This window comes from Heterobasidion irregulare (assembly GCF_000320585.1).
Source record: "Heterobasidion irregulare TC 32-1 unplaced genomic scaffold scaffold_07, whole genome shotgun sequence".
Taxonomy (NCBI): domain Eukaryota; kingdom Fungi; phylum Basidiomycota; class Agaricomycetes; order Russulales; family Bondarzewiaceae; genus Heterobasidion; species Heterobasidion irregulare.
Window position 1 is genome coordinate 533473 of NW_009258203.1, and position 25808 is coordinate 559280.

At 61.2% G+C, this 25808-nt stretch overlaps 12 protein-coding genes across 12 annotated transcripts; 3 read left to right on the forward strand and 9 right to left on the reverse strand.

Annotated features, from left to right (window-relative positions):
• Positions 1-333: 333 nt before the first annotated feature.
• On the reverse strand, positions 334-1234 carry HETIRDRAFT_419282 (uncharacterized protein; the record flags this gene model as incomplete). Its single annotated transcript, XM_009549869.1, has 2 exons — positions 334-559; positions 705-1234. The coding sequence occupies 2 exons, from the start codon at positions 1232-1234 to the stop codon at positions 334-336; spliced, it is 756 nt and encodes a 251-aa protein (XP_009548164.1).
• A 451-nt stretch (positions 1235-1685) lies between these two features.
• On the reverse strand, positions 1686-3991 carry HETIRDRAFT_35623 (ferric reductase). Its single transcript, XM_009549619.1, has 7 exons — positions 3863-3991; positions 3502-3794; positions 3349-3432; positions 2962-3277; positions 2740-2908; positions 2213-2684; positions 1686-2150 (listed from the first exon to the last, which is right to left on the reverse strand). The coding sequence occupies exons 1-7, from the start codon at positions 3913-3915 to the stop codon at positions 1765-1767; spliced, it is 1773 nt and encodes a 590-aa protein (XP_009547914.1). The 5' UTR covers positions 3916-3991; the 3' UTR covers positions 1686-1764.
• A 221-nt stretch (positions 3992-4212) lies between these two features.
• On the forward strand, positions 4213-4743 carry HETIRDRAFT_386099 (uncharacterized protein; the record flags this gene model as incomplete). Its single annotated transcript, XM_009549870.1, has 1 exon — positions 4213-4743. A coding segment is annotated over exon 1 (393 nt), but the record flags the coding sequence as incomplete, so codon positions are not given.
• A 206-nt stretch (positions 4744-4949) lies between these two features.
• HETIRDRAFT_103770 (uncharacterized protein) lies at positions 4950-5512 on the reverse strand (the record flags this gene model as incomplete). The annotated part of the gene is made up of 1 exon (XM_009549871.1): positions 4950-5512. A coding segment is annotated over one exon (563 nt), but the record flags the coding sequence as incomplete, so codon positions are not given.
• A 691-nt stretch (positions 5513-6203) lies between these two features.
• On the reverse strand, positions 6204-6847 carry HETIRDRAFT_49340 (copper transporter; the record flags this gene model as incomplete). Its single annotated transcript, XM_009549647.1, has 3 exons — positions 6204-6303; positions 6376-6579; positions 6633-6847. The coding sequence occupies 3 exons, from the start codon at positions 6845-6847 to the stop codon at positions 6204-6206; spliced, it is 519 nt and encodes a 172-aa protein (XP_009547942.1).
• Positions 6848-9441: 2594 nt separating this feature from the next.
• On the forward strand, positions 9442-10594 carry HETIRDRAFT_322418 (uncharacterized protein; the record flags this gene model as incomplete). Its single annotated transcript, XM_009549872.1, has 4 exons — positions 9442-9771; positions 9879-10114; positions 10213-10323; positions 10429-10594. 4 exons carry the CDS (start codon positions 9442-9444, stop codon positions 10592-10594), a joined length of 843 nt encoding a protein of 280 aa, XP_009548167.1.
• Positions 10595-10760: 166 nt separating this feature from the next.
• HETIRDRAFT_386102 (uncharacterized protein) lies at positions 10761-12995 on the reverse strand. Its single transcript, XM_009549873.1, has 4 exons — positions 12439-12995; positions 11959-12321; positions 11217-11886; positions 10761-11135 (listed from the first exon to the last, which is right to left on the reverse strand). Exons 1-4 carry the CDS (start codon positions 12879-12881, stop codon positions 11058-11060), a joined length of 1554 nt encoding a protein of 517 aa, XP_009548168.1. The 5' UTR covers positions 12882-12995; the 3' UTR covers positions 10761-11057.
• Positions 10835-11014, reverse strand: HETIRDRAFT_419286 (uncharacterized protein; the record flags this gene model as incomplete). The annotated part of the gene is made up of 1 exon (XM_009549874.1): positions 10835-11014. The coding sequence occupies one exon, from the start codon at positions 11012-11014 to the stop codon at positions 10835-10837; it is 180 nt and encodes a 59-aa protein (XP_009548169.1).
• A 556-nt stretch (positions 12996-13551) lies between the features above and the next one.
• HETIRDRAFT_419288 (uncharacterized protein) lies at positions 13552-15044 on the reverse strand (the record flags this gene model as incomplete). Its single annotated transcript, XM_009549875.1, has 6 exons — positions 13552-14187; positions 14249-14334; positions 14391-14472; positions 14537-14589; positions 14662-14835; positions 14900-15044. 6 exons carry the CDS (start codon positions 15042-15044, stop codon positions 13552-13554), a joined length of 1176 nt encoding a protein of 391 aa, XP_009548170.1.
• Positions 15045-15192: 148 nt separating this feature from the next.
• HETIRDRAFT_155812 (glycoside hydrolase family 38 protein) lies at positions 15193-20986 on the forward strand (the record flags this gene model as incomplete). The annotated part of the gene is made up of 27 exons (XM_009549876.1): positions 15193-15205; positions 15558-15811; positions 15933-15999; positions 16067-16126; positions 16193-16344; positions 16434-16759; positions 16823-16952; positions 17079-17350; positions 17479-17555; positions 17619-17677; positions 17757-17840; positions 17914-18041; positions 18100-18121; positions 18174-18201; positions 18264-18316; positions 18373-18473; positions 18661-18995; positions 19071-19170; positions 19229-19305; positions 19366-19496; positions 19558-19579; positions 19633-19713; positions 19765-19889; positions 19957-20092; positions 20148-20246; positions 20303-20724; positions 20795-20986. 26 exons carry the CDS (start codon positions 15193-15195, stop codon positions 20674-20676), a joined length of 3306 nt encoding a protein of 1101 aa, XP_009548171.1. The 3' UTR covers positions 20677-20724; positions 20795-20986.
• A 1321-nt stretch (positions 20987-22307) lies between these two features.
• Positions 22308-24549, reverse strand: HETIRDRAFT_124446 (uncharacterized protein; the record flags this gene model as incomplete). Its single annotated transcript, XM_009549877.1, has 11 exons — positions 22308-22446; positions 22507-22579; positions 22649-22687; positions 22745-22804; positions 22866-22921; positions 22974-23048; positions 23107-23381; positions 23475-23650; positions 23726-23940; positions 24139-24455; positions 24511-24549. 11 exons carry the CDS (start codon positions 24547-24549, stop codon positions 22308-22310), a joined length of 1464 nt encoding a protein of 487 aa, XP_009548172.1.
• A 793-nt stretch (positions 24550-25342) lies between these two features.
• Positions 25343-25686, reverse strand: HETIRDRAFT_419291 (uncharacterized protein; the record flags this gene model as incomplete). The annotated part of the gene is made up of 2 exons (XM_009549878.1): positions 25343-25365; positions 25422-25686. 2 exons carry the CDS (start codon positions 25684-25686, stop codon positions 25343-25345), a joined length of 288 nt encoding a protein of 95 aa, XP_009548173.1.
• Positions 25687-25808: the final 122 nt, after the last annotated feature.

A 25808-nucleotide genomic window follows, 5' to 3' on the forward strand; every position in this document is an offset into this window, starting at 1 on the left:
GGGAGAGGCACTTGCCGACAATTAATTCTGTGGCTTGTGCTATGCCGTTCGGCTGCGACTGCGATGTCGACTCGTCAGTCTTTCCCTCGAGGGGCTCCTCGCGAACTGAGGTGTCCCTTATGTCCGCGGCTTGGGCGGACGCGAGCGCTTTCTCCAGTGGGACTTTGGGTCTCCCGAGTAAAGGAATGCTTAGCGAGAACCTGCTAGTCGAGGGGTTGAGGGAAGATAGATTCTGACTGCTGTCCCCGGAAACGACTCCAGCCGAGGACGGAGGTGGGTGTGAGGGCTCAGGGGCCCTAAGTCTAGGCACCTCCTCATCCACGGAAGACGGGGTCAAAGGTGATGATCCGGCCAGCGGAGAAGAGAACGTGGGTGTAGGTGGGGACTTGGAGCCAGAAACACCGAACCAAGATTTCCTGCCACTGGCTGGGCCCACAGGCACTGGTACGGCCTTCGACGAAGAAGCAGCGTTGACTTCTTTCGGGCGTGACGGTGTCGGGGGCCCGATGACCACGGCCGGCGGATTCGGTTCGGGAGAGTTCGACATGGTGGCCACAGGCTGTGAGTCCGAGGAGGCTGCCTCTGCATGCGCAACGGGTTCAGAAAAGCCTGCAAGTTTGGTCGGCGTTTCAGCCGAAGTGGCCTTCTGAGTCGCTTCTTCGCTCTTTGGTGTAGGCTCCTTTGCCCTACTACGAGAGAGAGACGAGAGCCAGGAGGTGCGTGATGCGGCCTGCGCGCGGTTGGTCGCGAGAGAATCGGAGGAGGATGTGTGTGCAAGAGGCGAGCGAGGGGTCGTGAGATCGGATGGTGCTGGGGGATGCGTGGGAGCAGGTGCGAGACTGGATTGAGGAGCAGCGACGGCCTGCGAAGAGATATCGGGCGAGGGGGTGGGAGTGACACCCGCACCGCGAACTTGTTGTGTATCTCGAGTCGACTGCGTAGCTTCAGCAGCCCCAGGCAAAGGCGGCGTCAACCGCGCACGTTTCGCCTGTCCGTCATCCTCTTTCACTATCGCCTCATCAACCATGGCACTCGCCGCTGAGACTGATCGTTCTCGTTTCTTGGGGTCTGCCTCGGTCGGCATTGGCAAACGTAAGACGGCGGAGGCTAGAGGCGCGCCTGCTTCCGGCTTTGCGACGACTAATGATAACGAAGACTGGGCTGATTTCTTGGACAGAGACCTCCAATGTGGTGCAGAGCGAGTGGAACGAGTAGAGAGGGGGGTGGAGGTCATCGAGGTCCTTCAGAGCAACATGAAATGGAGGACGCACGCTCGCCGCGCATTCGCCTCCACTCCACGTTTCCCTATATGTGTCAACCCTCTCGCGTCTTGCCGTCTGAGCCACCGTCGGGCCTTCATCTCGCCTTCATCTCAAATTTTCTCTCTCTCTTCCGTCATTCCAACGACTGAGCAGTTGCAACAAGACACACAACGGCGACGATATGGCAGTGGATGCGCATAGGGTTATATACACCTAATTTGATCTCTTAAACATCTCTGGTAGTATATCGGTTAGTACACGCGCCTGTCACGCGCGAAAGCGGGGTTCGACTCCCCGCCAGAGAGTCTGGACTCTACTCATATCTTTTTTCCTTCCTATCACACATGTCAGCTGCACAAGCGTTTCAGCCCGTACGGACTGGATACCACGCCTACTTCGATAAACACCCTTGCATGTCTCCACTTACGAGCAAAAAATCGCCATTCGCCATTCGTACACCGTGGTCGTATAGTACATTGACAAGTATCGTACCCATTCATGATCACAGAGAAAACAACTCCGTGTGCAGCGCGATCCCGCCCATCCGCATACCATGTGACACGGATAGCTTCGCCACCGCGTTCTGCGCTTCCCTCGTCATCCTCTCCGGCCCGCTCGCGCAAACCGCGACCCCGCCGCCCTCGCCCGCCCACCGCAGATCCGCCTTCATCGACTCCGCATCCTCGCGCGCGGCCGGGGGTGTGATGAGCTCCTTCAGGAGCGTCTGGATCGACGGCTTCTCGACGGTCACCATCGAGTTCGGTATCGGGGGCACGGCCTCGGGGTTGCAGAGGCAGGTCACGAAGACGGAGATGTGTAGGTCGATGGACGAGCCCGCCGCGGCGCTCGCGATCTCCATGAGCATGGGCGCGAACCACTCGATGCATCCTGCACACAAACAAGTCGCCGTGAGCACTGCGTTGGGGACACGTGCGAAGAAGGAAACGTACCGAATGATCGGATGGCCCACGCGAATTCGATGCGCCGCGTGCGCTCGCCGTTTCTGCGCCCGAGCTTCACGCACCGCCCGACGATGTCGTCGAGCAAGCTCAGCGTGAACGTCGCCCCGGCCCCGCCCGCGAGCAGCAGCACGCTCTCGTACCTCCCCAAGTCGACGCTGCAGCCCCCGTACGGCCCGTCCAGCATCACCTGCACAGGGATCTCGGCCACGTCCTCCTTCTTCTCGCCCAGCGCGCCGGCGATGCGGCTCTGCTCCTCCTTAGCGTACCGGTTCAGCGCGCGCGTCCAGTCGCCCTTGACGCGCGCGCCGAGGGCGATCGTGCGTGTGGACGTGCAGGACGTCGCGGCGGGGGCGTTCATGATCGTGAGGGGGTGCGACTCGAAGACGCGCCCGCCGAAGAAGACGCGGAGGCGGACGTGCTGTCCGGCTTTCCATCCTCCGTCGCAGTCGCGCACGTGGATCTATCGCCGACGAGTGAGCGTTCGATGACGGAGACAATCGGACGGGGACACTTACGAGGGTCATCTGGTCGTCAGCTGGTACTAGCGTTGCGTCCTTGATGCGGTAACGGAACATGCGCATGAGCAAGTCCAGTCCGTAGAAGGCCAACGGAGGGTATATCCACGGAGAGGCATAAATTGTATGATAACACAACGTCACGAAGAAGGCGACATAGGTCAGGACGCTAGAAACGACATTCAGAACCTATCTCCGCGAACAAGGCAGCTTGACACTCACTGGACGATGAAGAAGCACTGGTAAAAAAATACCCTGACGGGCCTCAGCGACGTGAGCACGATGATGCAGAGCAGCGCAAAGGCCGCCACGCCAGACGTCTCCTTCTGCTGGCCCAGGATAGGGAGGTCGTATTGCAGATGATTGCGGATCCACAGGGAGCCGTGGATAGCGGCGCCCAGAAACACGCCTCGCCCCGCCCAGCGATGGACGTAGTTCAGCTTCTCGTATCCGTTCCCCGGACCGAGCAGCAAAGACAGGATCGAGTTCTTCGTTCCGAACAAAAATACGACAGGGAGCTGCGCGATGGCGAGGAAACCTGCGCACGGGAAGAGGAAACGAGGGAGGTTAATATAGAAATAACGATAACGATCGGGAAGACGTGTGCACCCGCTCGGTTGGGATTGTCCATGAGAGGCGCCTGCATGGTGATGCAGACGAGAACGGTCGCGACGTAGCCCACAACCACCACAACTGAGCAGCAAATTCGAAAATCAGTATTTCAGAATGTTGTCTCGAATCTGGTGACGCCAAAGCACATACTCTGTCCAAGGTCAAGGCCGAAACCCATGGGCGACCACAGCAGCACAGACCCCACCGTCCTCAACAGCGCAGCCACCTTGCGGCTCCTCCGCGGTGGTATCGCCTCCTGCGCCGCCGCAGGCCCGTACCAGCTTCCGCTCAGGTCCTCCCAGACGCCAAAAAGGCCTGTAAAAGCCTGCCGCGAGCGCACCGCCCGGATAAGCTGCGGGAGCGCGGCGAGCACGGCGATCCCCACCGCCGTCGCCCACACGATCGTAAATTTCTTCTGCCATTTCGGGTCCTCCTGGTATGAGCTAGACCGAGGCGGTGAAAAACACCAAAAACTGAGCGCGAGGCGAGGAAGAGATAAGGCGCTGCGTACTTGTACACCTGCAAGCTGCTGGGAATCGTCGGCGGGGCCCCGTAATCCGACATTATGATGGTCCTGCGAGGTGAGAGGGGGGCGGGGGGCTCTGCGAGTCGAGCGGGCTAGCGGGCTCTTCGACGTCGCTCAAACAAGCGTTCGTGGACAGACGGTGCGGGCGTGCGCCGACCGCCTTCTGTGGCTGGACTACTTGAATCGGTATCTGTTTGGCATCGCCAAACAAACGTGAAAAAACTTTTTCACCTTTGCGTTTCCTGTTTCCTGTTTCCAATATGGAGCGCAGTTTCACGGCGCAGCAGATGGCTTGAGGGAGTGGTTTCGGTCACGTTCCATCCCTCGTATCGTATCATATTAATTGTGTGCAGGGCAGCTGGCACAAGCATCCTGATAATCGTCTACATAGGCAGTCCGTGAAGCAGTACTACTACAGGTTACGACATAGCAAGTATAAGCAGAAGACGTATCAATGCTAATCAAGATAGTCCATGACGCATGAATGCATGAATCGTGATAGGCAAGCCATGATGAGAACCATACCACCACCGCCACAACCCCCACACATATCGAAGCAAGCGCCGCGCCGAGAGGGAGAAGACCCGTCCTGTCCATCCAACACCTCTCGAGTCAGCACCCCAGAACTCTGCGCAGAAGAGAAGGAAACAAGCACCGAACCCACCTATGAAAGATTTACACGCCCACTCCCCTTGCCCAATCCCGCCCGAGCCGCTCCCGCGCGTCCATCACCGCGCGCCCCGCCCCCTCGCGGCCCAACACCCCCTCCCCGCGCCGCCCTACCAACACATTCCCCCCCGTCTGCGCCAACAACGCCCCCAACGCCCGATTCTGCCGATACTTCAACACATGCCCCCACACCTCATACGCATCCTGCACCGCCTCCCACCCTCCGCCTCCGCCTCCGCCTCCGCCTCCATTCCCCACCCCAATCCCCCGCCCAATCCTCTCCACCTCCTCCCTCCCCCCCTCCCCCTCCCCCTCCCCCTTCCCACCCGCACCCCGCACCCCAAGCACCCTCCCAAACGCCCCCACGTCCCCACAAAACAGCGCCTTCCGCGCAACCACGTACTGCCCGACGCTCTCGAACCTATACACCCGCGCCGCGCGCCCCGGCAGCGCCAGCCGCTCCGCGAACGGCGCGCGCGCCCACGCCGACAGCCACCCCGTCCGCGCGTCCCCGCGCGCGAAGTACACGAACCCCGCGTCCGCACGCGGCGCGGCGCGCGGGCGCGCGGGCGGCGGGCGGCGCGGGATGCGGGGGGGCGCGGCGTAGTGGGGGTAGTAGGACGCGCTGTGCGCGGGCTTGTGCCGCGCGTATGGATACGGATTCGGGTGGTACGGCTGGACTGGGACGGGGACAGGAGCGGGGGAGGGCGCGGGTGCGGAGGCGCGCGGGCGGGTAGAGTGCGGCGAGGGGCGGCTGCGCTGCTGCAACACCGGATACGGCACGTACTCGTAGCTGTACTTCGCACCTGCGCGGGCGCGGCGCGCGTCCGCGTCCCTATCCCTCAGCCGCTCGTAGCGCCGCTGTGCGCCTGCGCGGCGCGGGGGGTGCCTGTGCGGGTGCAGCCACGGCGCAAAATTCGTGATCGCAAGCCAGAGGGACCTCGGGAGGTGAGAGGCGCGGAGCATAAAAGACGATGGACGGACGAAAGAGAGGGTATCGCTGCGAGCGAGCGAGCGAGTATAAGTATCGATGTTCGGTACCCGGCATGCACGCTCGCAGGCCGATTTATATAGGCCGCGCAGGCGCACGGGCGGTCCCTCGGTCTCTCGCTCGCTCGTTTCGAGCGTGCATTACGACTCGGACTCGGGCTGAGAGGCCCCACCGAGTGAATGAAGCCCTTGTATTCGCGATGCTCGCCAAGGGCGCAGCGCGAGCGCCGAGGCACTCCCTCCTGGAAGTGGGAGTGGCGGTGGAGTGCGCCGGAGCCAGGACAGCGTCGGGCCAATGGCCGCGCACGTGGAGCGCGCCAGCACCATCAAGCACCATCAAGCGTCATTAGGTAGACAGGCGGACAAGCAGAGCACAGAAGCGAAGAAACAAGAAATACGATACCCCATTACGCGCCCGGTCTCGCCATCAAGGGCGATGCGATCGTCACGTTGTCAGCAGCACGCCCCACTCTCGCGTAAAGCACAACAAGAGAGGAAGTTGTGATGAATGCTGATGGCGGCCATGGCAGCGGCAGCGGCAGCGGAACAGAAGCAGTCCAAAAAAGGGTGGATAGGGCAGACGTGCAGCAGCACTGTACAAATACAGGTATATGCGACCGGTGGCGCAGGGCGGGGGCAGCCGCCCTCATATCACTGCGTAGCGTAGCTAGTGGAGATGGGCGGCGTGGTGCGAGTACCGCCCGAACAGCGTCTCTCCAACCCCTAGGCCGACTACGATGGACAGTATAAACCCGACTTGGAAGGTCCTAACGCGAACGGTCAGTGTCCACGGAAAACCGGGCCGCCATGCCGCGAAGCGAAGAAATTGAAGCACGTACATTACTGCTAACATGAACAGGAAGGACAGAAGCGTCTGAGTGACATGTACGATTCCCCTCGAGATGTCGTGCGCTGGGATGAAAGGGAGCGCGGCGCGGTGGGACACGAAGTTGCGAAGGGGGGACGGGCCCTTCTGCAGCCCGCCTTCGCGAGAGGTGGGCAGCGCATGTGAGTTGAGCTTGTTGGACAACGCGATCTGAGCCCTGGATTGACGAGGTCAGGACGAGGTGCAAGCCAGACACGAGCGGGGGCGCACCTAGCATGCCAGTGCATCTCCATGACAGCGCGCATCGCCCCTAACCAGCGATCCACCATCCCAAGCATGAACAAGCCGATGCACGCCCCCACCATCGCTCCCGGACTACTAGCTACCCAACCGAGAAACCACAAGTTGTCGCCCGGAGTGAAATGCAGATACATGATCATGTTTCCCATCGATAGAGACATGCCTCCGTCCATGCTCATGTCCATGCCATTGTCGTGGGCGGCGACGGATGACAGGAAGTAAGAAAATGCGAGGACGACGTGAAGTAGAGGGGCCATGGCGGTCTCGTTGACGATAGCAGAGTGCAAGGTCGCTGTGCACGAAAGAAGAGGAGCGTAAACATGACCAAATAAAAGATAAGCTGTATCAGCCACATGAGCGAATTGTTTACCTCTGCAGCTCAAAAACTCAAAGATTTCGTTGACAATCCAGAAAGAATCTCGTCAAAGAAGGGAGGGTGTTGAACTGCCTAAATCTTAAAGCAAGGTAGCAGCAGGTAGCAGATAAACACATCAACTCATCAGTCAAAGCATCAAACAACTTGGATTGTTCGTGTTTGCAGTTCCCGAGTCAGGGCGGTTGTGGGCCGTTGCCGTCGTCTCCGTCCGTGTCAGCGTCTGGTGACGGTGAGGGTCATCTATACGCCATGCCGGCCGCGTCGGAGCATGGATGAGACGGCTGTATTGGAGGCGATGATTGGCCGTGGGGCGACCCTCTTCGAGTCGTGTGAAGCCCCTTGATCCATCGAGGGTAGGGACGACAATGTTTGAGAATGCTGCTTACCGCCTGAAGATGTACGCTTAGGTGGTGTGAACGAGATGACGACGGCGGGAGGATAGACAGGTCCATGGACCAGCGAGTCACACAAGAAAAGGCGGGTGCATGAGGCCAAGAGGAGAACCTCCTCGACGAGAGAAAATGCAAAGCAACGGCGCAAGAAGAGACAGCAAACTTTGGCTGAGAGTCCATGAAAGCGACCCGGAGGGGTTGCGGTGATGACCGGGATGGTATCCGATGAGCATTAGCGCCAGCCAGATACAGCAGAGGTCCAGCATGTCGTGTAGAGCAACGGAGAGAGAGGGCGGAGGGAGTGCGAGGTCGTACCCGTCGAGCTTGGTGAGGACATCGCTCTCACTCGACAGAGTATGGGAGGGGGGAAGTGGTCGAAGCGATGCAAGCTGCCATCGCACGAAACCTAGACAGGCTAGCTAGAGGCGGGTTCGAAGGCCAGAGAGGGCCAGCAGAGAGAAAGCACGACGAGGGAGGTGTGGACGAGTGGGAGAGAGGTGGGTTGTGGATAGGGCTTCGTGAGGACTGCGCTCCCACCCATGCACGGCGAGGAGTGGTGACGAGGCAAAGGGCGTCAATCCCGGTTGCGACATTTTCGCCGAGCATAAGCCCTTCGCTGACGTAACTAGAGCCCTTTTCGTGATTGGCCCGCGCCGCCGCCTCCTCCAAAACAAAAATAAATATCCCTCGCAGCCGCCTGGCGAGCGTTCGTGGACATTATGTATATATCGGATTTGAATCCACTTCCGTTCATCGCATCGCAAGAGGGCGTTTGCGGTCTCATCAAGCAAGCGAGGCAAGCGATGTGCTGACAAATACGGAGCAGCGTGAGCAGCGCATGTTTCCAGAGCACGCATCGTTCTCTATCGTTGAGCAGATATTCGTGTGCAGCTCATCAACCAAAGGTACATCTTCATCGCTCCCATCTACGATGCTCTGATTTAACGGCCATTTTCACGATAGTTGGCGACGACGTGGATGATTGCCCCGCTCGTGACTCGACCAGCAACTGCATGATAATATTCATTCTCAACCATCACGCCGGTCGGTCTGCGCGCAACACAGTTCGAGGCAACGCTCACCAGCGCACCTCGCTTTACCTTTACCTTGATTTCCTCGCAGGAACGCCCAACCTCGCCCCGAGCACGCACCTCCACCCATTCATCTCACGACGCCCATCATGTCGACGCCTCTCAGGTCCATCCCTCCGCTGATCCCGCTCCCCGACAACACATCGACACCAGCACCCTCGACCAACGACAAAGACGACCTCTTCTCCACCCTCTTCTCGCCCGCAACCCCGCCCGCCTCGCCCACCCTCAAGCCTGCCCCGGACGCACACGCACACGCACCCGCACCCGCGCGCACGCGACACACCCGGAGCGCGAGCGCCGTGAGCGTCGACTTTGGCTCCTTCGTCTCCGTCCCCGCGGCCGAGGCGCCCCTCCAGCCCGCGCCCGCGAGCTCGCCCGGCGCGCCGCTGACGCCATTCGCGAGCGCCTTCTTCGACCGGTTCGCGGAGGACGCACGAGTCGCGACCGAGCGGAACCAGCGGGGCTTCCTCGCGGAGCTTCTCGAGCACGAGGACGACCCGCTCTACTGGACACACCACCACGCCGAGCCGGAGCGCGCGCACACGCACACGCCCACGCCCACGCCCACGCCCTCGATGCCACCAGCACCAGCACCAGCACAACAACCCCACCCACGCCCGGGCGAGCCGGACGGGTGCTCAGACCTCCTCCTCCTCCTCGATCCAGACTCGCCATCCGCCCTCATGCCAGACCCCGCACACGCACAGCCCCAGGCCCCTGGCCACCCGCCGCGCGCGCAGAACACCACAACCCCCGCACACGCCCCAGCCCCGCTCCCGCCGCTCGCCAACACCTCCCCCGTCCTCCGCTCGCCCTCGCTCCCGCCCGCGTCCTCCCCGACACGCCCGACGCCCCCGCTCCTCACCCGCACACAATCGCACACCACGTTCTCCACCGCGTCCCTCCCGTCCCGCTGGATGTCCTCCCTCCTCGCCCCGCGCTCCAGCCCTGCGCCCGCACCCGCACCGCCTCCACCGTCCCACCTCCCTCCAGCGCACCACGCGTCGCTCCCGGCCGCCATCGCAGGCGCAGACGCAGGCACAGGCGCAGGCCCCGGCATCACGCACGGCTCGCCCTTCGCCGTGCACGCGTACGCGCCGCCGAGCGGCGCCCCCGGCTTCGCGGGCGACCGCGCGTGGGACAAGGGCTTCGCCTTCGACGGCCCCGCGCTCGAGAAGCGCAGCGTGCGCCTCGCGGGGCGCCGCGAGACCACGGACGCGGTGCTCTCCACCGAGCTCGCAGATAAGGTGCGTCTGCGTCCCCGCCGCCGCCTCTGCCCTGAAACCCTCAGAAATAACACGAAAATTAAACTAAATTAAACGACACGACGACTGGACGCGGCGCGGCGCCGCAGATCCGCCCGCACCTCCCGCCGCTCGCGCGCCTCCACAAGGCGTGGACGCTGCTCTACAGCCTCGACCAGCACGGGATCTCGCTCCAGACGCTCTACGCGCGGTGTGAGGCGCACGCCGGCGGCGGTGGCGGCGGCGCGCTCGTCGTCGTGCGCGACGCGGGCGACGCGCTGTTCGGCGTGTGGCTGGGCGACGGCGTGCGCCCGTCCAAGGGCTCGTACTACGGCAGCGGCGAGTCGTGAGTGCCCCGTCTCTGCTTCGCTGCACTGCGTGCGTTGCGGCCCGCTGCTGACCGCCGCGGCTATTTGTTGCGCTGGCGCTGACGCTGGGGTGTAGGTTTCTGTGGAGGACGTCGGCGGGCGGGGACAGGCTCCACGTGTATAAGTGGACGGGGAAGAACGACTACGTCGCGCTCTGCGAGCCCGAGTACCTCTCCTTCGGCGGCGGGTGCGTGCGCCTCTCGCCTCGTCTCGTCTCGTCCTCCACGCTCTTTTGACAACCGGGTCCCTGCTCTGCTCCGCCCTTCCCCTTTTTTTTTTTTTTGGCGCGCAGGGACGGCCACTACGGGCTCTATCTCGACGACACGCTCCTCGACGGGTCCTCCGCGCGCTGCCCGACCTTCGCGAACGAGCCGCTGTGCGCGCCCGGCCCGCACAGGGGCGGCACGGTCGCGTTTGAGTGCGTCGGCCTCGAGGTGTGGGCCGTGGGCCCGTCGTGAGGCGCGTGGGTGCGTGTTGATGTTGGGTCGGGGGTCGTCGGACCAGGATGGACGCTTGGCGTGGTGCGCGGAGGGCGACTCGGGGTTGTGTGGAGAGAGCGCGCGCGGCCGCCGCCGTTGTTGTTGCTGCTGTTGACGTTGTTGTTTGTACGCTTTAGCTGCGCTTGTTATGTATCGCGATCGTGGTAGGGACACCGATGATTTAGCCCGCGCTCCCACACGACGGAGGTACGTCCGTGTCTAGAAGAGATATAGATATACGACGGAGTGCACAGCCAAAGAAACGCAATGACGATGCGAGAGAAGATCGACGGGAGAGAAATAAATACCGCAGGCCCGTATATGAGGGTCAGATGAGAGTGATATGGAGATGATATGATATGATATGATCTGCGTGTCCGTGCCCGTGTCCGTGCCCATGTCCGCTGTCCATGTCCGCGTGCGCGCTCGAGATCCACCCGCCTCACAAAAACCGGTTGCTCTCCACCTCCATACCGCGCGCCAGCCGCAGCATCACGATATTCGACGTCAAGCTCGAGAACTAGCCACCACCCAACACCAAAAAAGCCAGTCAGCGACCCCCGCACGCCAACACGAATCCAGATCTGGACTGCGTACGCACCCCGTTGCCGACGAACACCGCCGCCCGCTCCGCAACCGCCATATCCACCGCCATCGCCACGTACCGCTGCTCCGCGTCGAGCACCAGATCCGCGCCCGCGCGCACGTCCGCCCACCCGTCCGCGCGCAGCGCGCGCTCCAGCGCACGGCGCCACGCCCACCCCGCGTTCGTGAGCACGAACACGCGCCGCAGGTCGCCCGCGGGGTGCGCTGCGCGCACCGCGCGCAGGCGCGCGGCGACCTGCGCGGCGGAGGGCAGGCAATGGCGCATGTAGTACTCGAGGCGCGTCTCGCCCTGTGGCGGCGCGTCGGCGGAGGCGCGAGAGGCGTTGGGGGAGAGGTAGGGCCGCGGGTCGAACGTGTCGGGGAGGCCTGGGAACTCGTTGAAGCCCATGTAGAGCGAGCCCCACGCCGCGAGGCGCGCGCAGTGCCGCTCGTAGTCCCCGCGGCGGATGTGCACCGCCAGCAGCCCCGGCAGCGGGGCCTGCGCGCGCGCGCGGGAGCTCGAGCCCGAGGCGGAGTTGATGAGGGCGGCGGCGGAGAGCGGCTGGAGGAGCGCGAAGTTGCGCGCGAGCGCGGCGTGCACGAGCGGGGACCAGGTGTAGTTTGCGAGCGCGGGGGAGGCGGCGAGCGCGGGCCAGAGGGAGAGGATGTTCTTCGAGCCGAAGAGGCTGTGCGGGCGTGGCGAGCGGATGTGTCAGCGTTTCGGTCGGTCGAGGTGGCGAGGAGGAGGGGCGGCGTACAATCTGTCAAACACGGGCTGCTCGCGCGACTCGACCTCGACGCAGCGTGCACGGACGGGCGCGAGCGCGTCGACCCACCACTGCATGAGCGCCTCGCCGTCGATATCGGACGGCGCGCCGCGCGAGCTGACGACCGTGATGTTCTCCGGCGGGCACACGGTGTTCCAGTGCTCGAGCGCGACGGCGCGCGGGGCGGGCATGGGCCCGCCGGCACTCGGACCCGAGATGAACGCGTTGAGCGGGATGCGGGCGGGGCGGAGGGCGAAGTCGTATAGCGTGTAGGGCAGCGGGGTGTGCGACCACGTGTAGTCCTCGAAGACGAAGGACCTGTTCGTGAGGAACGCGAGGTGCGAGAGGAGGATTCTAGCGGGGCCGCCGCAAATGAAAAGCACGTTAGCAGTTAGCGACCGAGCGGAAGGGCCCGAGAAGCGCGCGAGGCGAAACGAAGGGGTCGGCGCGCGGACGGCGAAAAGGGCTCACATCTCTTGCAGCACGTTGTTCAGACCGTGGCCCCACAAATGGTCCGGGAAGCGCAGGTACATCCCCTCCCTGCCCTCCGGGCTGGGCAGCGCGAGGTCGTGCTGCGGGAGGCGCCGCTCGAACTCGCGGATGTCGTCGAAGGCCGGCGGGACGCCGGACCACAGGATGCCGGCGACGAGCAGCACGCAGGCGGCGGCGCAGGCGGCGAGCGCGCGGCGGAGCGTGCAGAGGCGGAGGAGCGCGTGGGGGAGGCGGCGGCGGGGGGTGTATGCGCGCGCGTGGGCGTGCGGTGATGTGGGCGTGGGGAAGCGCGCGCTGAGGAGGCCCGCGGACTCTTCTTGGTCGCGGTCGGCGTCGGCGAGGGCGTAGTGCTCTGCGGAGCCACGACGCGGTCGGGCTGCGGCGGTCACGAGGACGCCAAGCAGGCCTTTGAACCCTGCCATCCGCGATTCAGCAGTCAACGCACGGCTCTCGACAGTGGTACGCTCAGACGAAAATGAAAAAAAGAGGCGGCGAGCAAGATCGGCGGTGGACGGTGGTGTGGAGGAGAGGGTGGGAAGATAGAGAGTGTGTGGAGTCGTGCTTTGAGCGGCGGTGCCTCGCTAAATGCTCGGCAGCGGCGTAAAGTAAGGCTGGGCTGCACTCGGGAATCGATGATGCCTGCGAGCGTAGCTGTGCGGCGTGGCCGAGCCTGCGGGCACTGGGCGCACTCCGTTCGCGTTTCGGGTGCGGCCAAGCCAAGGCGATGGCTGGGCATGCCTCGGACGTGCCAACGAACGTGCGATCTGTCGAAAACAACGTCGGGCTCCTTACCATCGTGCTCCTCGACCGACGACGGCAGCCGGAGACATTGGAGGACTCGGGACTCGGGGTCGGTGAGGATGGATGCGTGATCATGTGAGCTCGGGATTGGCGTGGCGGAATTCGGTTCGGTTATTTGGGGCCTCAGGGACGCACCCTACCCTGCGGCAACACAGCCCAATACAATAAAATATTCTCTATGTAGCGATACGTCTGCCGTCTAGAAAGAAGCCACAATCAAGCACGACCCTGGATAGCCCATACAGCGGCGCTCCCACGCACGCTGCGGCCAAGCGAGCGCCCGCACGCGACCTAGGCGCCCTGCACGACCTCGCGCGCGCCCTCCATCCCCCTCCGCACGCCCTTCACCAGCTCGTAGTTCGCCGCGCGCTGCGCCTCCACCGCGCCCCCGAGCGCAGCCTCCCACCACCGCCCGCCCTCCGGCACATCGCGCCACCCCCCGCGGATGAACTCGCTCACGCCGCGCACGCCCCCCGCGCGCAGGAGCGCCTGCACCGCCGCCCAGTGCGGCGGCGGGTTCGCGGCGGAGAACGGCCTCGCGCCGGCGGCGAGGTCCGCGTCGGGCGGCGGCGCGGCGAACCCGTCGCCTGCGAGGACGAGCGCGGGCGGCACGGTGATGCGCCCGTGCTTGAACACGAGCTCGTTCACGGAGAGGCAGTTGAGCGTCGCCCCGTCGGGCTCGGTCGTCTGCGCCGCGAGGGCCCGCATGGCAGCCGCCGCGCCCGGGATGCCGGTGGAGGTGGGCGCGGGCGCGGGCGCGGAGACGAGGGCGGGTGAGGGCGTGGTGAGGCCGCTGGCGGGCGTGTGGAGGGAGAGGAAGGGCGGGCCGTCGGTCGTGGCGGTCGGCGGCGTCTTGGAGGAGTGCGCCTTCTTGTCGGAGCCCTTCGTTTTCTTGGGGAAGGTCACGAAGCGGATGACGAGGAACATCTGTTTTTGATGGTGTTAATATCAAGGATGTGGAAAGCAGATTTGGAAGGGCGGGACGTGCCCATTTGTTGTCCCAGCTGGCGATGCTCATGCGCACTTGGTAGGGCGAAAAGATGGGGATCTCGCGGATAAAGTTGAAGTGCGTGGCTGGGAGATCAGGTGGGTTCGAGAGTGGAACGATCTGGAGTATAGTCGCGACGCACCGCCGAGCGCAATCCACCCGCCCGCGCGCAGGAAGGTCGGGAAGTACGCCAACGCGGCCTTGAACCGCGCGCAATCAAGTATCTAGAGGGATCGTCGACCGTCGTCGTGACACAATGCACGCACACCCGATGAGCGGGACGCGCACCTTTGGATAGCACGAGTTGCTCAGGTGGAGGTTGAAGTCGCAGTCGTCGATGCCTGCGGGCGTGCGCCGGGGGGAGGCTCAGATGTGCAGAATCGGGGGCGCGGCGCAGAGGGCGAGACACGCACCTGCCCACGCGTGGTAAGTGATCGTCTTCTCGAACGGGCTCTCGCCGATGGGCGAGAGGTTCTCGAGCCACTTGTCCTTTGCCTTTTTGCGCTCCTGGCGCGAGTGGAGCAGCAGCGAGAGGCGGAAGAGGAAGAAGCGGAAGCGGAGGTGGAAGAGCGGGCTGAAGACGCGGACTGCGCGACAACATGAACATCTGCACACGCGCGCCCTCCAGGCTTGGGCATATGATACACTCACCGTGCCAGCCGAACGGCAGAGAGGGCAGGTTGAGCGCGAGGACGAAGAGTCCGAGGTACTTCACCGCGCGCGGGAGCAGCTTGCCCAGCACGGGCAGATACTGCTGGGCCGCGGCGAGGTTGAGGTAAGGCTGGAGTTGGTCCATTGGTGCTCAGAGCCGTCGAGATGCGTCAAGCGCGCCTACGCCTGGTCGTGCGAGGTCGGTGAGGGTGATGAGCAGGAGGACGACGGGGGAGGCGGACGGCGCTTAGAGACCCCAGCGCGCGCATGAAAGGCAGGGGTCGGGCTGCGAGATGCCGGCTGCCGGTCCCCATCTAGTACAGCGAGCAGCCTAATACGCACCCCACAACATCCACCGCGTTCGTTTTCCGGTATTTAATGTTTTATGGCAGAGACGGCGTGCAACCCCAACCGGCACAACGTCCAGTTCCTTTGGTTTAGTTCCTCCGTCTCGTCGAAGGCCGTTCGGTTCGAACGTCGAATCGAGTCTGATGACATAATCATCCAGACTGCAATGCGGGGTAGAAGCAGGTCATGCTCTCACGATCGTCGTCGTCGTCGTCGTCGACTGCGACCTCGCTGCAATCTATCTGCTGTAAGTATACCACCATGGGCGGCCACCACGGACACCCCCACTCCACGCAGAGCTCCTATCCAGAGCAAAACTATGGCCCCGGGGCCAAATGGATCAAAGATCTCACCAAGAACCGCCTGGGCACGTTCAACGGCGGCCACTTCTCCGACGTGAACCTCTCGTCGGTGCTCTTCACCCAGCGCATCGACGGCGCCGAGCACGTCAAGCTCCAAGTGTGGAGCGCCCCTGGCCTCACGAAGCCGTCGTTCCAGGAGGCCATGACGAAGGAGTTCAAGCCCGCGAAGAAGGGCGACTCGTTTGGGCCGTCTTGTGAGTTGGCCTTCACATATCTGTCCGTCGATCGTGCGATGCATATTGAACCGCGTTGCGATGCCTTGCAGGGGTACGTGGTTCATCTCCCTCCGCGATGGGCAGATAACACGATGCCGCGGCGTGCAGACGAATCACTGGTGGAAAGTCACCGTCAAGATCCCATCCGATTGGGAGCAGTATGAACGCGTTCAATGTACGTCGTCATCGTCGTCCTCGTCCCGAGGCCTGCTCTAGACCACGAACGAACACGCCTTGCACAGTCGAATTTGATCCCGGTTGCGAGGCCATGATATTCGCCACTGACGGCACGCCGTTACAAGGTATGTCTCGCCTGGTCTTCGATTACGTCGCGGCACACGAGTGATTCCACCCGATTTGCATGACAGGGATAACCGGGGGATATGGCGGCGACAGACGCGTCGAATACATCCTCCCACACGACGCGCGCAAGAAAGGCACGCACGACTTCGTCATCGAATCCAGCTGCAACGGCATGTTCGGCGTGCCCTGGAACGGCGACACCATCGCCCCACCCGACGTGCGCACGCCCCCCTCCTTCTCGCCTCCCCCTTCCTCCCATCCCGCCGGGGTGGATGACGCACTGACGCGCACGCGCCCGCGGCCTAGATGAACCGCACCTTCCAGCTCGCCTCCGCGGACCTCGTCGTGCCGAACCAAGAAGCGTGGGGCCTCATGTGGGACTTCGACGCGCTGCGCGAGATCGTCGACGCACTCCCGGGCACCAGCGCGCTCCAAAACCGCGCCCTCGCCGTCGCGAACGCGATGATGAACGCGTTCGACCGCGGCGACCCTGCCTCTATCGGTGCCGCGCGCGCGCTCGCCGAGCGCGTGTTCGGCGCGGGGTGGGCGGCGAAGCAGGAGCGCATCTACGAGGAGGGCCCCACGGACGCGCAGATCTGGGGGATCGGGCACTGTCACATCGACACGGCATGGTGCGCGGTCGTGCGGGCGGTGATGGCGAGCGGGTGCTGACCGTTGAGCGTGTTCTGGTGCAGGCTGTGGCCGTACAGCGTCACGCAACAGAAGGTCGCGCGCTCGTGGTCGACCCAGGTCGACCTCATGGACCGCTATCCCGAGCACCGCTTCACCTGCAGCTCTGCGCAGCAATACAAATGGCTCGAGCAGGCAAGTGGATCCCAAACGCCCCCCTCCCCCCGCCTTGCGTCATGCTCCTGAGGCCTGCGTCTGGAGACGGTGCCCGTCCGGAGGCTATAATGTACTTACGTCATGCGTCCGCCCGTCATTGCGCAGCTCTACCCCCCGCTCTTCGCACGCGTCAAGGAGAAGGTGCGCTCGGGGCAGTTCCACCCCGTGGGCGGCTCGTGGGTCGAGAACGACGCGAACATGCCGTCGGGCGAGGCCCTCGCGCGCCAGATGATCTTCGGGCAGCGCTTCTTCGAGTCGCGGTTCGGGAAGCGCTGCGACACCGCGTGGCTGCCCGACTCGTTTGGCCTCACGGGCGCGCTGCCGCAGCTGATCAGGCTTTCGGGGATGGACTACTTCTTCACGCAGAAGCTGTCGTGGTGAGTGGGCCCGTGATCACGTTTCTGTGCCCGGGGCCGCTGACGTCGCTGCGGTGCGCAGGAACAACATGTGAGTGGGGCTCCATCGTTCCTTGACCGTGCGAACTGTTTTGAACGGCGTGGTGCAGTAATGTGTTCCCTCACTCGACGTTCAACTGGGTCGGCATCGACGGCACGCAGGTTCTCTGCCACATGACGCCCGTCGGTGCGTTTCTGTTTCTCGTAGCCCGCGCTATGTCGCGCGCTCACGCTGAGCTTTGAAATGCAGACACGTACACTGCGCAGGCCACGGTGGGTGACGTTCAGAAGGGCGTGCGCAACCACAAGGTACGTCCGGCGCGCTGGGTTCTGCAGGCCGCACGGGCTACATGGCTGACGGCTGACGACGACGACGCGCGCGCGCCAGAATCTGGAATCGAACTCGACGGCGCTGCTCGTGTTCGGAAACGGCGACGGCGGCGGGGGCCCGCTCGCGAAGATGCTGGAAAACGTGCGTGTCGCGTCGCGCGCCCGTGTCGTCGTCGCCGGCTGACCGTGACTTCGATCGGGAAAAATGCGCACAGCTCCGGCGTATCCGGGGAGTCGCGAACAACTCGCGCGAGCTCCCGCCTGTCGTTATGGGACGGTCGGTGGACGAGTTTTTTGAGGATGCTAAGAGGCAGTCGGATGGCGGGAGCGCGTTGCCTAATTGGTAGGCCCCGACGTAGTGAATGAATGATGGTTTGAACGCTAATGACGAATTATTGTAGGCATGGCGAACTGTACCTCGAGGTCTGTTTTTCTTTTTGCGCGTTGTGTGCAGCTCTCATGTGGAAGCTTGCAGTTTCATAGGGGGACGTATACTTCTCACGGTGGGTGCTATTGACATACGTTTTGTTAGGTCGTGTGTGACGTCTTGGTTTGGGCGGTTTAGGCTCTATCAAGAAGGGTAACCGCAAGTCCGAGATATTGATGCGAGATGTCGAGGTACGAGCATCGGTCACAATAACGTTTGCTATCTCTAAGACACGACACTTGCATAGCATCTTGCCACCCTGGCTTCGGTGTACAAGAGGGAGCAGTACTCGTACCCGAAGGAAAAGATCGACAATAATTGGGAAAAACTGCTCTTGAACCAGTGTATGTCGTCGCACCGTCATGTAACACGCGCCTCGCTCACGCTTTATGTCCAGTCCACGACGGTGAGTCCCGACACCACAAAGTCTGCAGATACGCTGTTGAACGAGTGTCGCGCCAGTCCTTCCCGGTTCCGCTATGTAAGTCCAGGAGCTTTGCGCATCCGTGAACCGCTAATGGGCCGCCGTTTGTAGCGGCATGGTTTATGACGACGCCGAGAAGCTCTACGCGGAGATCCGCAAAGACGGCGAGGCGCTCTTCGACGAGGCGCTCCACGCGCTCTTCCCGTCCTTCGTGCCCCTCACGGCACAGATCCCCGCCGGGTCCACGCTCGTCGGGCTCAACACGACGTTCCTCCCGCGCCGCGACATCGTGAAAGTGCCGCTCGAGGGCTCGGGGAAGGACCTCCAGGCCAGCGTTCTGCAGACGTCGAGGGACGGGAAGGTCGGGTACGTGTTGATGTCCTCGGTGGAGGGCGCGGACGTGGCGCGCGCCGTGACCTCGGCGGAGAACGTGGACGCTCCTCGCGGTAAGCCCCTCGGGCGGATCGTCTGCTCGTCCGTTTGGGATTTGGAATTTGATCTTTTTTGTTGTTGTTGTGCAGTGCATGTCAGCGGGGAGGGCGGCTTTGTGCTGAAGAACTCTAGCGTGCAGCTCACCGTGGCCGGTGGACGGATCACGAGCCTACTCGACGTCAGACTCGGGTAAGCGTTCGATCGTTCATCATGATGCGTCGAGCTGTCTGATTTCACTCGTCTACAGACGCGAATTGATCGCGAAGGGCAAGACGGGAGGGCTGATCATCTTCGAGGATCGCCCCAACTACTGGGATGCCTGGGGTACGTGCTACCTGCGACTGTTCCGTGGTTGATGGGGAGGTCTGACCGTCTGATGGACAGACGTCGAGATCCACCACCTTGAGAAGTGGCAGGAGCTCAAGTTCTCCGATGCAAAGGTCGTCGCCGAGGGACCGCTGCGGGCATCCGTGTCTACACAGGTCAAGTACAAGAAGAGCACGATCAACGTCACGGTAAGCATCTTAATCAGAGGTCCTCGAGTTGATGGTCGAACTCTGATGGCCTTCATGGAAGATTTCGCTCGGTGCGATCAGTGGTGGGTTTGCTTACGTGTCGTGGATGAGCGCAGATTGAACAATGCCTGTGTAGCGACGCTGAAGCCGAACTCGCGCCCTTACTTCGTCTTCGATGCCGAAGTCGACTGGTTCGAGCGCCACGAATTCCTCAAGTGTATGCTCTCTCGCATACTTTCAAACTGACCACACACTCACGATCGCGTAGTCGAACTCCCCTTGGACATTCACAGCGATGTCGCTACCTACGAGACACCGTTCGGCCATGTCCAGAGGCCGACACACAAAAACACGACGTGGGACGCGGCCAAGTTCGAGGTTTGCGGCCACAAGGTACCGCGCTCCCTTGTCTCCGCTCCCCCCGTCTCTAAGCAGCATCTCACGCGTTCGTTGGGCGCAGTACGCGGACCTGAGCGAGTTCGGGTACGGCGTGGCGATCCTGTCCGAGTCCAAGTACGGGTTCTCGTGCCAGGGTGACGTGCTCCGTATCTCGCTCCTGCGCGCCGCGACGGCGCCGGACGCGGAGCAAGACCAAGGTCGGTGGCACGGTCAGTGCACAGGGGCCGTTGGTCTGACTGTGGTTGTATTCAGGGAAACACGAATTTTCGTGGGCTGTGCTGCCGCATCAGGGGCACTTCCTCGAGTCGGACGTCCCCATTGCCGGGTTCCTCTTCAACTCGCCGTTGCACGGTACGTGGCAGATACACGACGGTTCATAGCGCGGGCCGGTCCTGACGTCACAGCAGTGCGCGCTATCCCCGCCGGCAGCGAGGATGCCGCGCCGCCGCCGCGCCCGCTGGCGCTGGCGGGCGCGCACAACGTGATTCTCGAGACGCTGAAGCGCGGGGACCTGGACTCGGACGCGGCGGGGCGGCGCACGGTCGTGCTGCGGCTGTATGAGGCGTATGGCGGGCACGCGCGCGCGGATCTGCGCGTGGCCGGGACGCTGCCGGTCGTCGCGGCGTACGCGACGAATCTGCTCGAGGACGACGCGGGCGCGGAGCCGCTCGAGTTCGTGCGCGCGCCGGGCGACAACGCGGCGGCGGACTACGTCGTACCGCTCGAGTTTAGGGGCTTTGAGGTCAAGACGGTGAAGCTGGTGCTGGCTCGGCAAGGGTGAGAGTCCCATCTGTGTGTGTTCGAGCGGTGGCGATGTCTCTGCTGTATTGTGAGTCGCTTTTGGTGCGTGCTGCTTGTGCTCACGGATGCTCGTGCGCCGCGCTCGTCGTTCTGAGCAGGTCGGTGGATTTGTATTCGAGAAGACATGCGAAGAAGGATAGCTGGGTCACTGTGGAGAAGGCCGACGCGATGGCCTGAAGGAATGATCGGGAGTCGGTCTTGGAGACTGCCAGTATACCGCGAAGAGGTTGTACCTGTAACCCTGTATCAACACCTAGGATCTTTGAGAACGCTGTTGCATGATATTTTCCACGTCTGCGGCGGGCGAATTCTGAGCGCCGCTGCCTGGCATAGGCGCCTCCACAGATACTATGTAATGCGGTTCAAAGCAGGAGACCCAGCTAATGCAAGACTTACGACGAAAGTGAGTCTGCAAAATGTTCAGTCGATATAGATAAGTAGGAATTCTCGTAGTACGCTGTGACTAAGGTCCCTACTCTCTTACAGTACTTGGTAGCTATGCTGGCGATGTCGATTACTATAGCTAGATTCTCATTCCACGTCTATGTGAACGTTACAGAGTACGGTTTAACATTGAAGTGACACTCGTGCTTCGTCTCAACACAACTTCGCTAATAAACCCTCAAACCACCGCCAGCAACAACGCGGAAGGACAATGGGCGGCGACCATGCCAAGATCATGCCGTCGGACGAACGATCCCCTGTGTTATGTACGACTCAGATGCACCTCCATCTCTACTCGGAGGCTGGTACGGTACGGCGCTGACCGTGAAGCACTCAAAAACACCGCAAGTCTTGGGGGCTACTATCATACTACTAGAGCGTTTCGCTTTTCGACGGTCCATACTGTATTTCCCGGATCAGATATCCGCTACCCCTGCCTTTCGGTCCGCGGCGCTACCGTAAGTCTGTAAAGTGGGACAGACAGACAGACAGACAGACAGCACTCGGACTTCCTCATCGCGGATCCCGGAACGGCGGAACTCGTCCTTGCCCGTGTGGACACTCGGATAACTGGTAGACAAGACGAGGCCTGGCTTGTCCTCGTGTGGAGTGGGCGAGCACTGTACTAATAGGAAGCTCTTGTCGGCTGTGTTCGTGATCGAGTCGCACAGATCCTCGACAAACCCGCACCCGCACAGGAATATTCAATTTACACGGTCCCATTGCTTAGACCACATGCGGCGGACAGTGCTCTGCCACGCGCACATGGGCCTCGAGTCCGTGCGCTCCGACGTGGGGCCCAAGATCGCGGATCTGACGAGGTCGGTGTACAGATGCCGGGATTGGCGCGTGTTATACGATGCGATGGACGCGGGCGAGGACTGGGCGAGGCAGCTCGGTGAGGGCGCAGCATATACTGTACACACGCAGCGGTCTCCCTGAATTCTCGGGGAAATCATATGGCACGTTGAGATCCTAGTACATACATATAAGCATATGGGACATCGTCGCTACCACCCCTCGTCCATGCTACGCGATCGACGAACAAAAACCCGTAAAAGTACAGTTCCGTGTGGGTTCCGGGCATTCCTGTGATCGGGATATAGAAATGATATAGATATCATACATTGGCTTCGATGGACTTCCTGCTCGCGTCGTACACTCATCCTAATAACGGGCCTTGCCGTTCTGCTCGGCCTTGGGGTAGACGCTTTTTGGGATGGGCTGGTTCAGCGTGGCATCGGTCAGGAGTTTGATGTTTTCTGGAGTGTACGGGGCGTAACGCGGCGAGAGGATAGGCTCCGATCTGGCAGTAGTGGGTCAGTCCAGCCACGGTGAGGTGAAGATATACGGAAAGATGGCTTACTCCGCAGGGATGTCGATCGAGGCTCGCAAGTGCGTGAAGCCATCGTAGGTGTATTTCAAGATTTGATATCCTTCTGTAAGAATGTAATTACGATGCGTGAGAAACGGGCGTCGACGCGTTGACCTGGCAGGAAAGAACGTACGGCCAGATTCTCCGATGCCTGTGAATGGTATCTCGTTCACTGTAGGCATTGGTCGTCAACGATAGTCTTCACAAGGATAACGAACAATGCGCTTGCCAGAGAGCTGTTGTATGGTGTCGTTGAAGATGAGCGTTCCGCTGCGCGTCCTGTCGATGACTGCAGGAATGGAGGGGCCGTCAGTCGGCGATAGCTCTAACATCATTTTGAATATACTCACGCGCTTGCTTTACTTTAGGGTCGTTTGTGAATGCGTAGAGCACAAGAGGATGTGGCCTGCAACGTAGACAATCAGAGAAATGCATGCTGTAGAATGATACCGGCATACCGTTTGTTGATCAGCTCGATACCCTCATTGATATCATCAACAAGAACGATCGGGAACAAAGGGCCAAAAATCTCCCTTTAAACGTAACTCATCAACAACCTTCATACTCAAAAAGCGTAGAGTCACGACGCACCCCTCCATCAGAGAATCATCATCCTCTACATCGACATATACCGTCGGTTCGATTCTGTTGCGCCCATCCGTCTTCCCTCCAATGACAGCCTTTGCCCGCGTGCGCTTCTGGAGGTCCAGCAGCCTGTCATAGTGGAGTTTCGATACGATGCTGCCGAAGCTCTCCGACTTGAGCGCGCCCTCTGGATAGAATGTGTCATACGCGTCTTGGAGACCCGCCACGAACTCGTCCTTAGCGGAGCGGGGCAGGATGACGTAGTCTGGACAAATGCAGATCTGCGTGTTTACAATGTCGAGTCAGCATCATGCACATTGTATTCACTCAGGAAGCGACAATCCGGCGGGATTGGATGCAGAGGGTTTGCGCACCTGGCCAGCGTTGGTGGTCTTTCCGAAGAATGCGCGCTTGGCTGCGAGCTTGAGGTCGCAGTTGGCATCGACGAGCACGGGCGACTTTCCGCCGAGTTCGAGGGTGACCGGCGTCAAATGCTTCGCTGCTGCGGCTGAGACGATCCTCGCCACACTCCCGTTCCCGGTGTAGAAGACTGCACCCCATCACGGCCATCATAACCAGTTGAGTACAGTGATGCGGTGGCTGCAAAGGCAAAAATATGACACACTGTGGTCCCATTTGAGCTTCAGCAGATGTGATACTTCTGGCACGCTGCCGTTGACGACGCGATACGCGGATTGGTCCAGGTATCTTGGGAGGAGCGAGGCGAGAAGGGAGGAGTAGGTTGGGCAAACCTCAGAGGGCTTGATGACGGCTGGGCAACCCGCCGCGATGGCGCCCATGAGGGGTTGCAGAGATAGGATCATGGGATAATTCCATGGCCTGGACAAGATAATGAGAAGATCGTGAGTAGGACACAAAACGGTGATACATAATAAAGCTGCAGAGGAAATATCTTTACTCGATGCGACCATTTCCCGAGAGAAGGCAAGAGATCGCCTCGGGCATAGCCCGAGGTTCCCTCGTCCCTCAAGATAAAAGGACAGTCGCTCGCACGCTCGTCGCAGAAGTAGAACTCACGCGATGATAAGAACCACGCCCTTCGGCGTCTTGTGAAGCGTGGGTGCCCATGGCTGCTGCCACTCTGGGACGGGCACGGGCTCTGGCTTGGCCCACTCGTCCAGCGACTGCGCGCTGATGATGCTGCGCTCTACGAGGGGCCCGATCTCGCCCAGGATCGCCTCCATAGCGGGCTTCCCGAGGTCGGCGTGCATCGAGGCGGCAAAAGCGTCTGAATTTTCCTGCGCCATCCGCGCGAGCTGGTACAGCTGGTGCTTGCGCCATTCGAGCGGCCGTGCGACCCCGTCTCGGAACGTCTTTTGCAGCGTCTCGTAGATCTGTACGCCGCGAAACATTAGCTGGATGCGGGTAGAATAGGAGTGCGGGGCGTACCGAGTCCAGTTCAGCGATGGGGGTGTGTTGCAGAGACATGGCGGATCGAGGGAGCGAGGGGAGATGTCGAGTAATAGCGACCAGGGGAAGACATTGCAATTGCTTATATACTTCCGACTGTCTATGCAATAGAGTGCTTGGAAATGCAGGATTTTATGACCTATTGGCGTGTGGGGCGCCGCTCTGCACATCCGTTCTGCCGCCCGCCCGTTATGACAAGATTATTTTGGGGGAGATAGAAGGCAGTAAATTTAGTAATCTCCTAGCCAATCATCGATCGCTACACTCAAACACGCCCCCTGAAGCGACTCCGAGCCAGGAAAGACGTTGCACTTGGTCTGCACAACCACACAACTCAGGCTGGGGCCTGGAGATTGACCTTTGGAGGAACAATCAATGGCTCGTCTGCCGGTTGCGCCTCAAGATAGCGGTCAGTTCACGATGCGACAGAGTTATCCATTGATTAGATCAGTCGGCTTATGGACATCTAGCCAAGAAGAGAAGCCTTCAAATGGCCTTCGAATGCAATCCTTCAGCTACAGTACAGAGATCCGCAGGAAGTCACAATGGGCCATCTCGAGAATCTGACATCAGCGAGGGGCAACGGTTCTCCGTATGTACGATAGCAGAGAGTAGAGTGTGCCCCCGCTTAGACCTGCTCTCTAGAGGATAAATTGAGGTCACGTAGAGCGTGGCGTCGGCGCCGGGGTTGCGAGCCGATGGAATTTGCTCAGGGCTTTCGGGTAGATACACTCGTGTCTCGGATGAGAGAGTGATGAGAGGCGTAAAAATGTGACAAGATCATGCCTAGACGTCGCCTGACAATGCCCAGCTAGTTGTGGAATTTCCACATTCCTATGTTGGGGAGAATAAAGATGCGCGAAAATATAAAATATAAAAGTCACTCTTACCGCTTGCATTTGTTTTCCCAATCATACCCACGTTACACGGACGATACACTTGTCGAGGCAAATGAGTTTTGCCGTGCTTCTCGCCAACAAAGTCACGGATAACGTCGTAGCGAACGTCGGACGAGAAATCAGCTGTCGTACGCGCCTGATCACTTGCAACACCACTTGGAGGCCGAAACTGACAAAGACAGATAGGTACGGATGAGCTCAGATGCGCCGATATGCGTAAACTCGCTCTAGCCTCATTGAAAATCGGCTGGCGCATCGCAGCGAGGGCATATCATGACTTAGCGAGCGGGGAGGTATGAGCGCAAGGCGAGTGGGAACCTGTGGGAACGAGCAGAGGACGGACATGGACGGACATGGGAGCGGAGATCGAAATGGCAC

What these genes read in the sequence shown, in the direction of transcription:
- HETIRDRAFT_35623 (XM_009549619.1), bottom strand. Translation starts at nt 3,915, where the DNA reads ATGTCGGATTACGGGGCCCCGCCGACGATTCCCAGCAGCTTGCAGGTG. An exon ending in CTGACGACCAGATGACCCTC is followed by an intron (nt 2,685 to 2,739) that starts GTAAGTGTCCCC and finishes CGTCGGCGATAG; the next exon opens with ATCCACGTGCGCGACTGCGA. An exon ending in GTGGGCCATCCGATCATTCG is followed by an intron (nt 2,151 to 2,212) that starts GTACGTTTCCTT and finishes GTTTGTGTGCAG; the next exon opens with GATGCATCGAGTGGTTCGCG.
- HETIRDRAFT_386102 (XM_009549873.1), bottom strand. Translation starts at nt 12,881, where the DNA reads ATGGCAGGGTTCAAAGGCCTGCTTGGCGTCCTCGTGACCGCCGCAGCC. An exon ending in AACAACGTGCTGCAAGAGAT is followed by an intron (nt 12,322 to 12,438) that starts GTGAGCCCTTTT and finishes CGGCCCCGCTAG; the next exon opens with AATCCTCCTCTCGCACCTCG. An exon ending in CGGTGTTCGTCGGCAACGGG is followed by an intron (nt 11,136 to 11,216) that starts GTGCGTACGCAG and finishes GGTGGTGGCTAG; the next exon opens with TTCTCGAGCTTGACGTCGAA.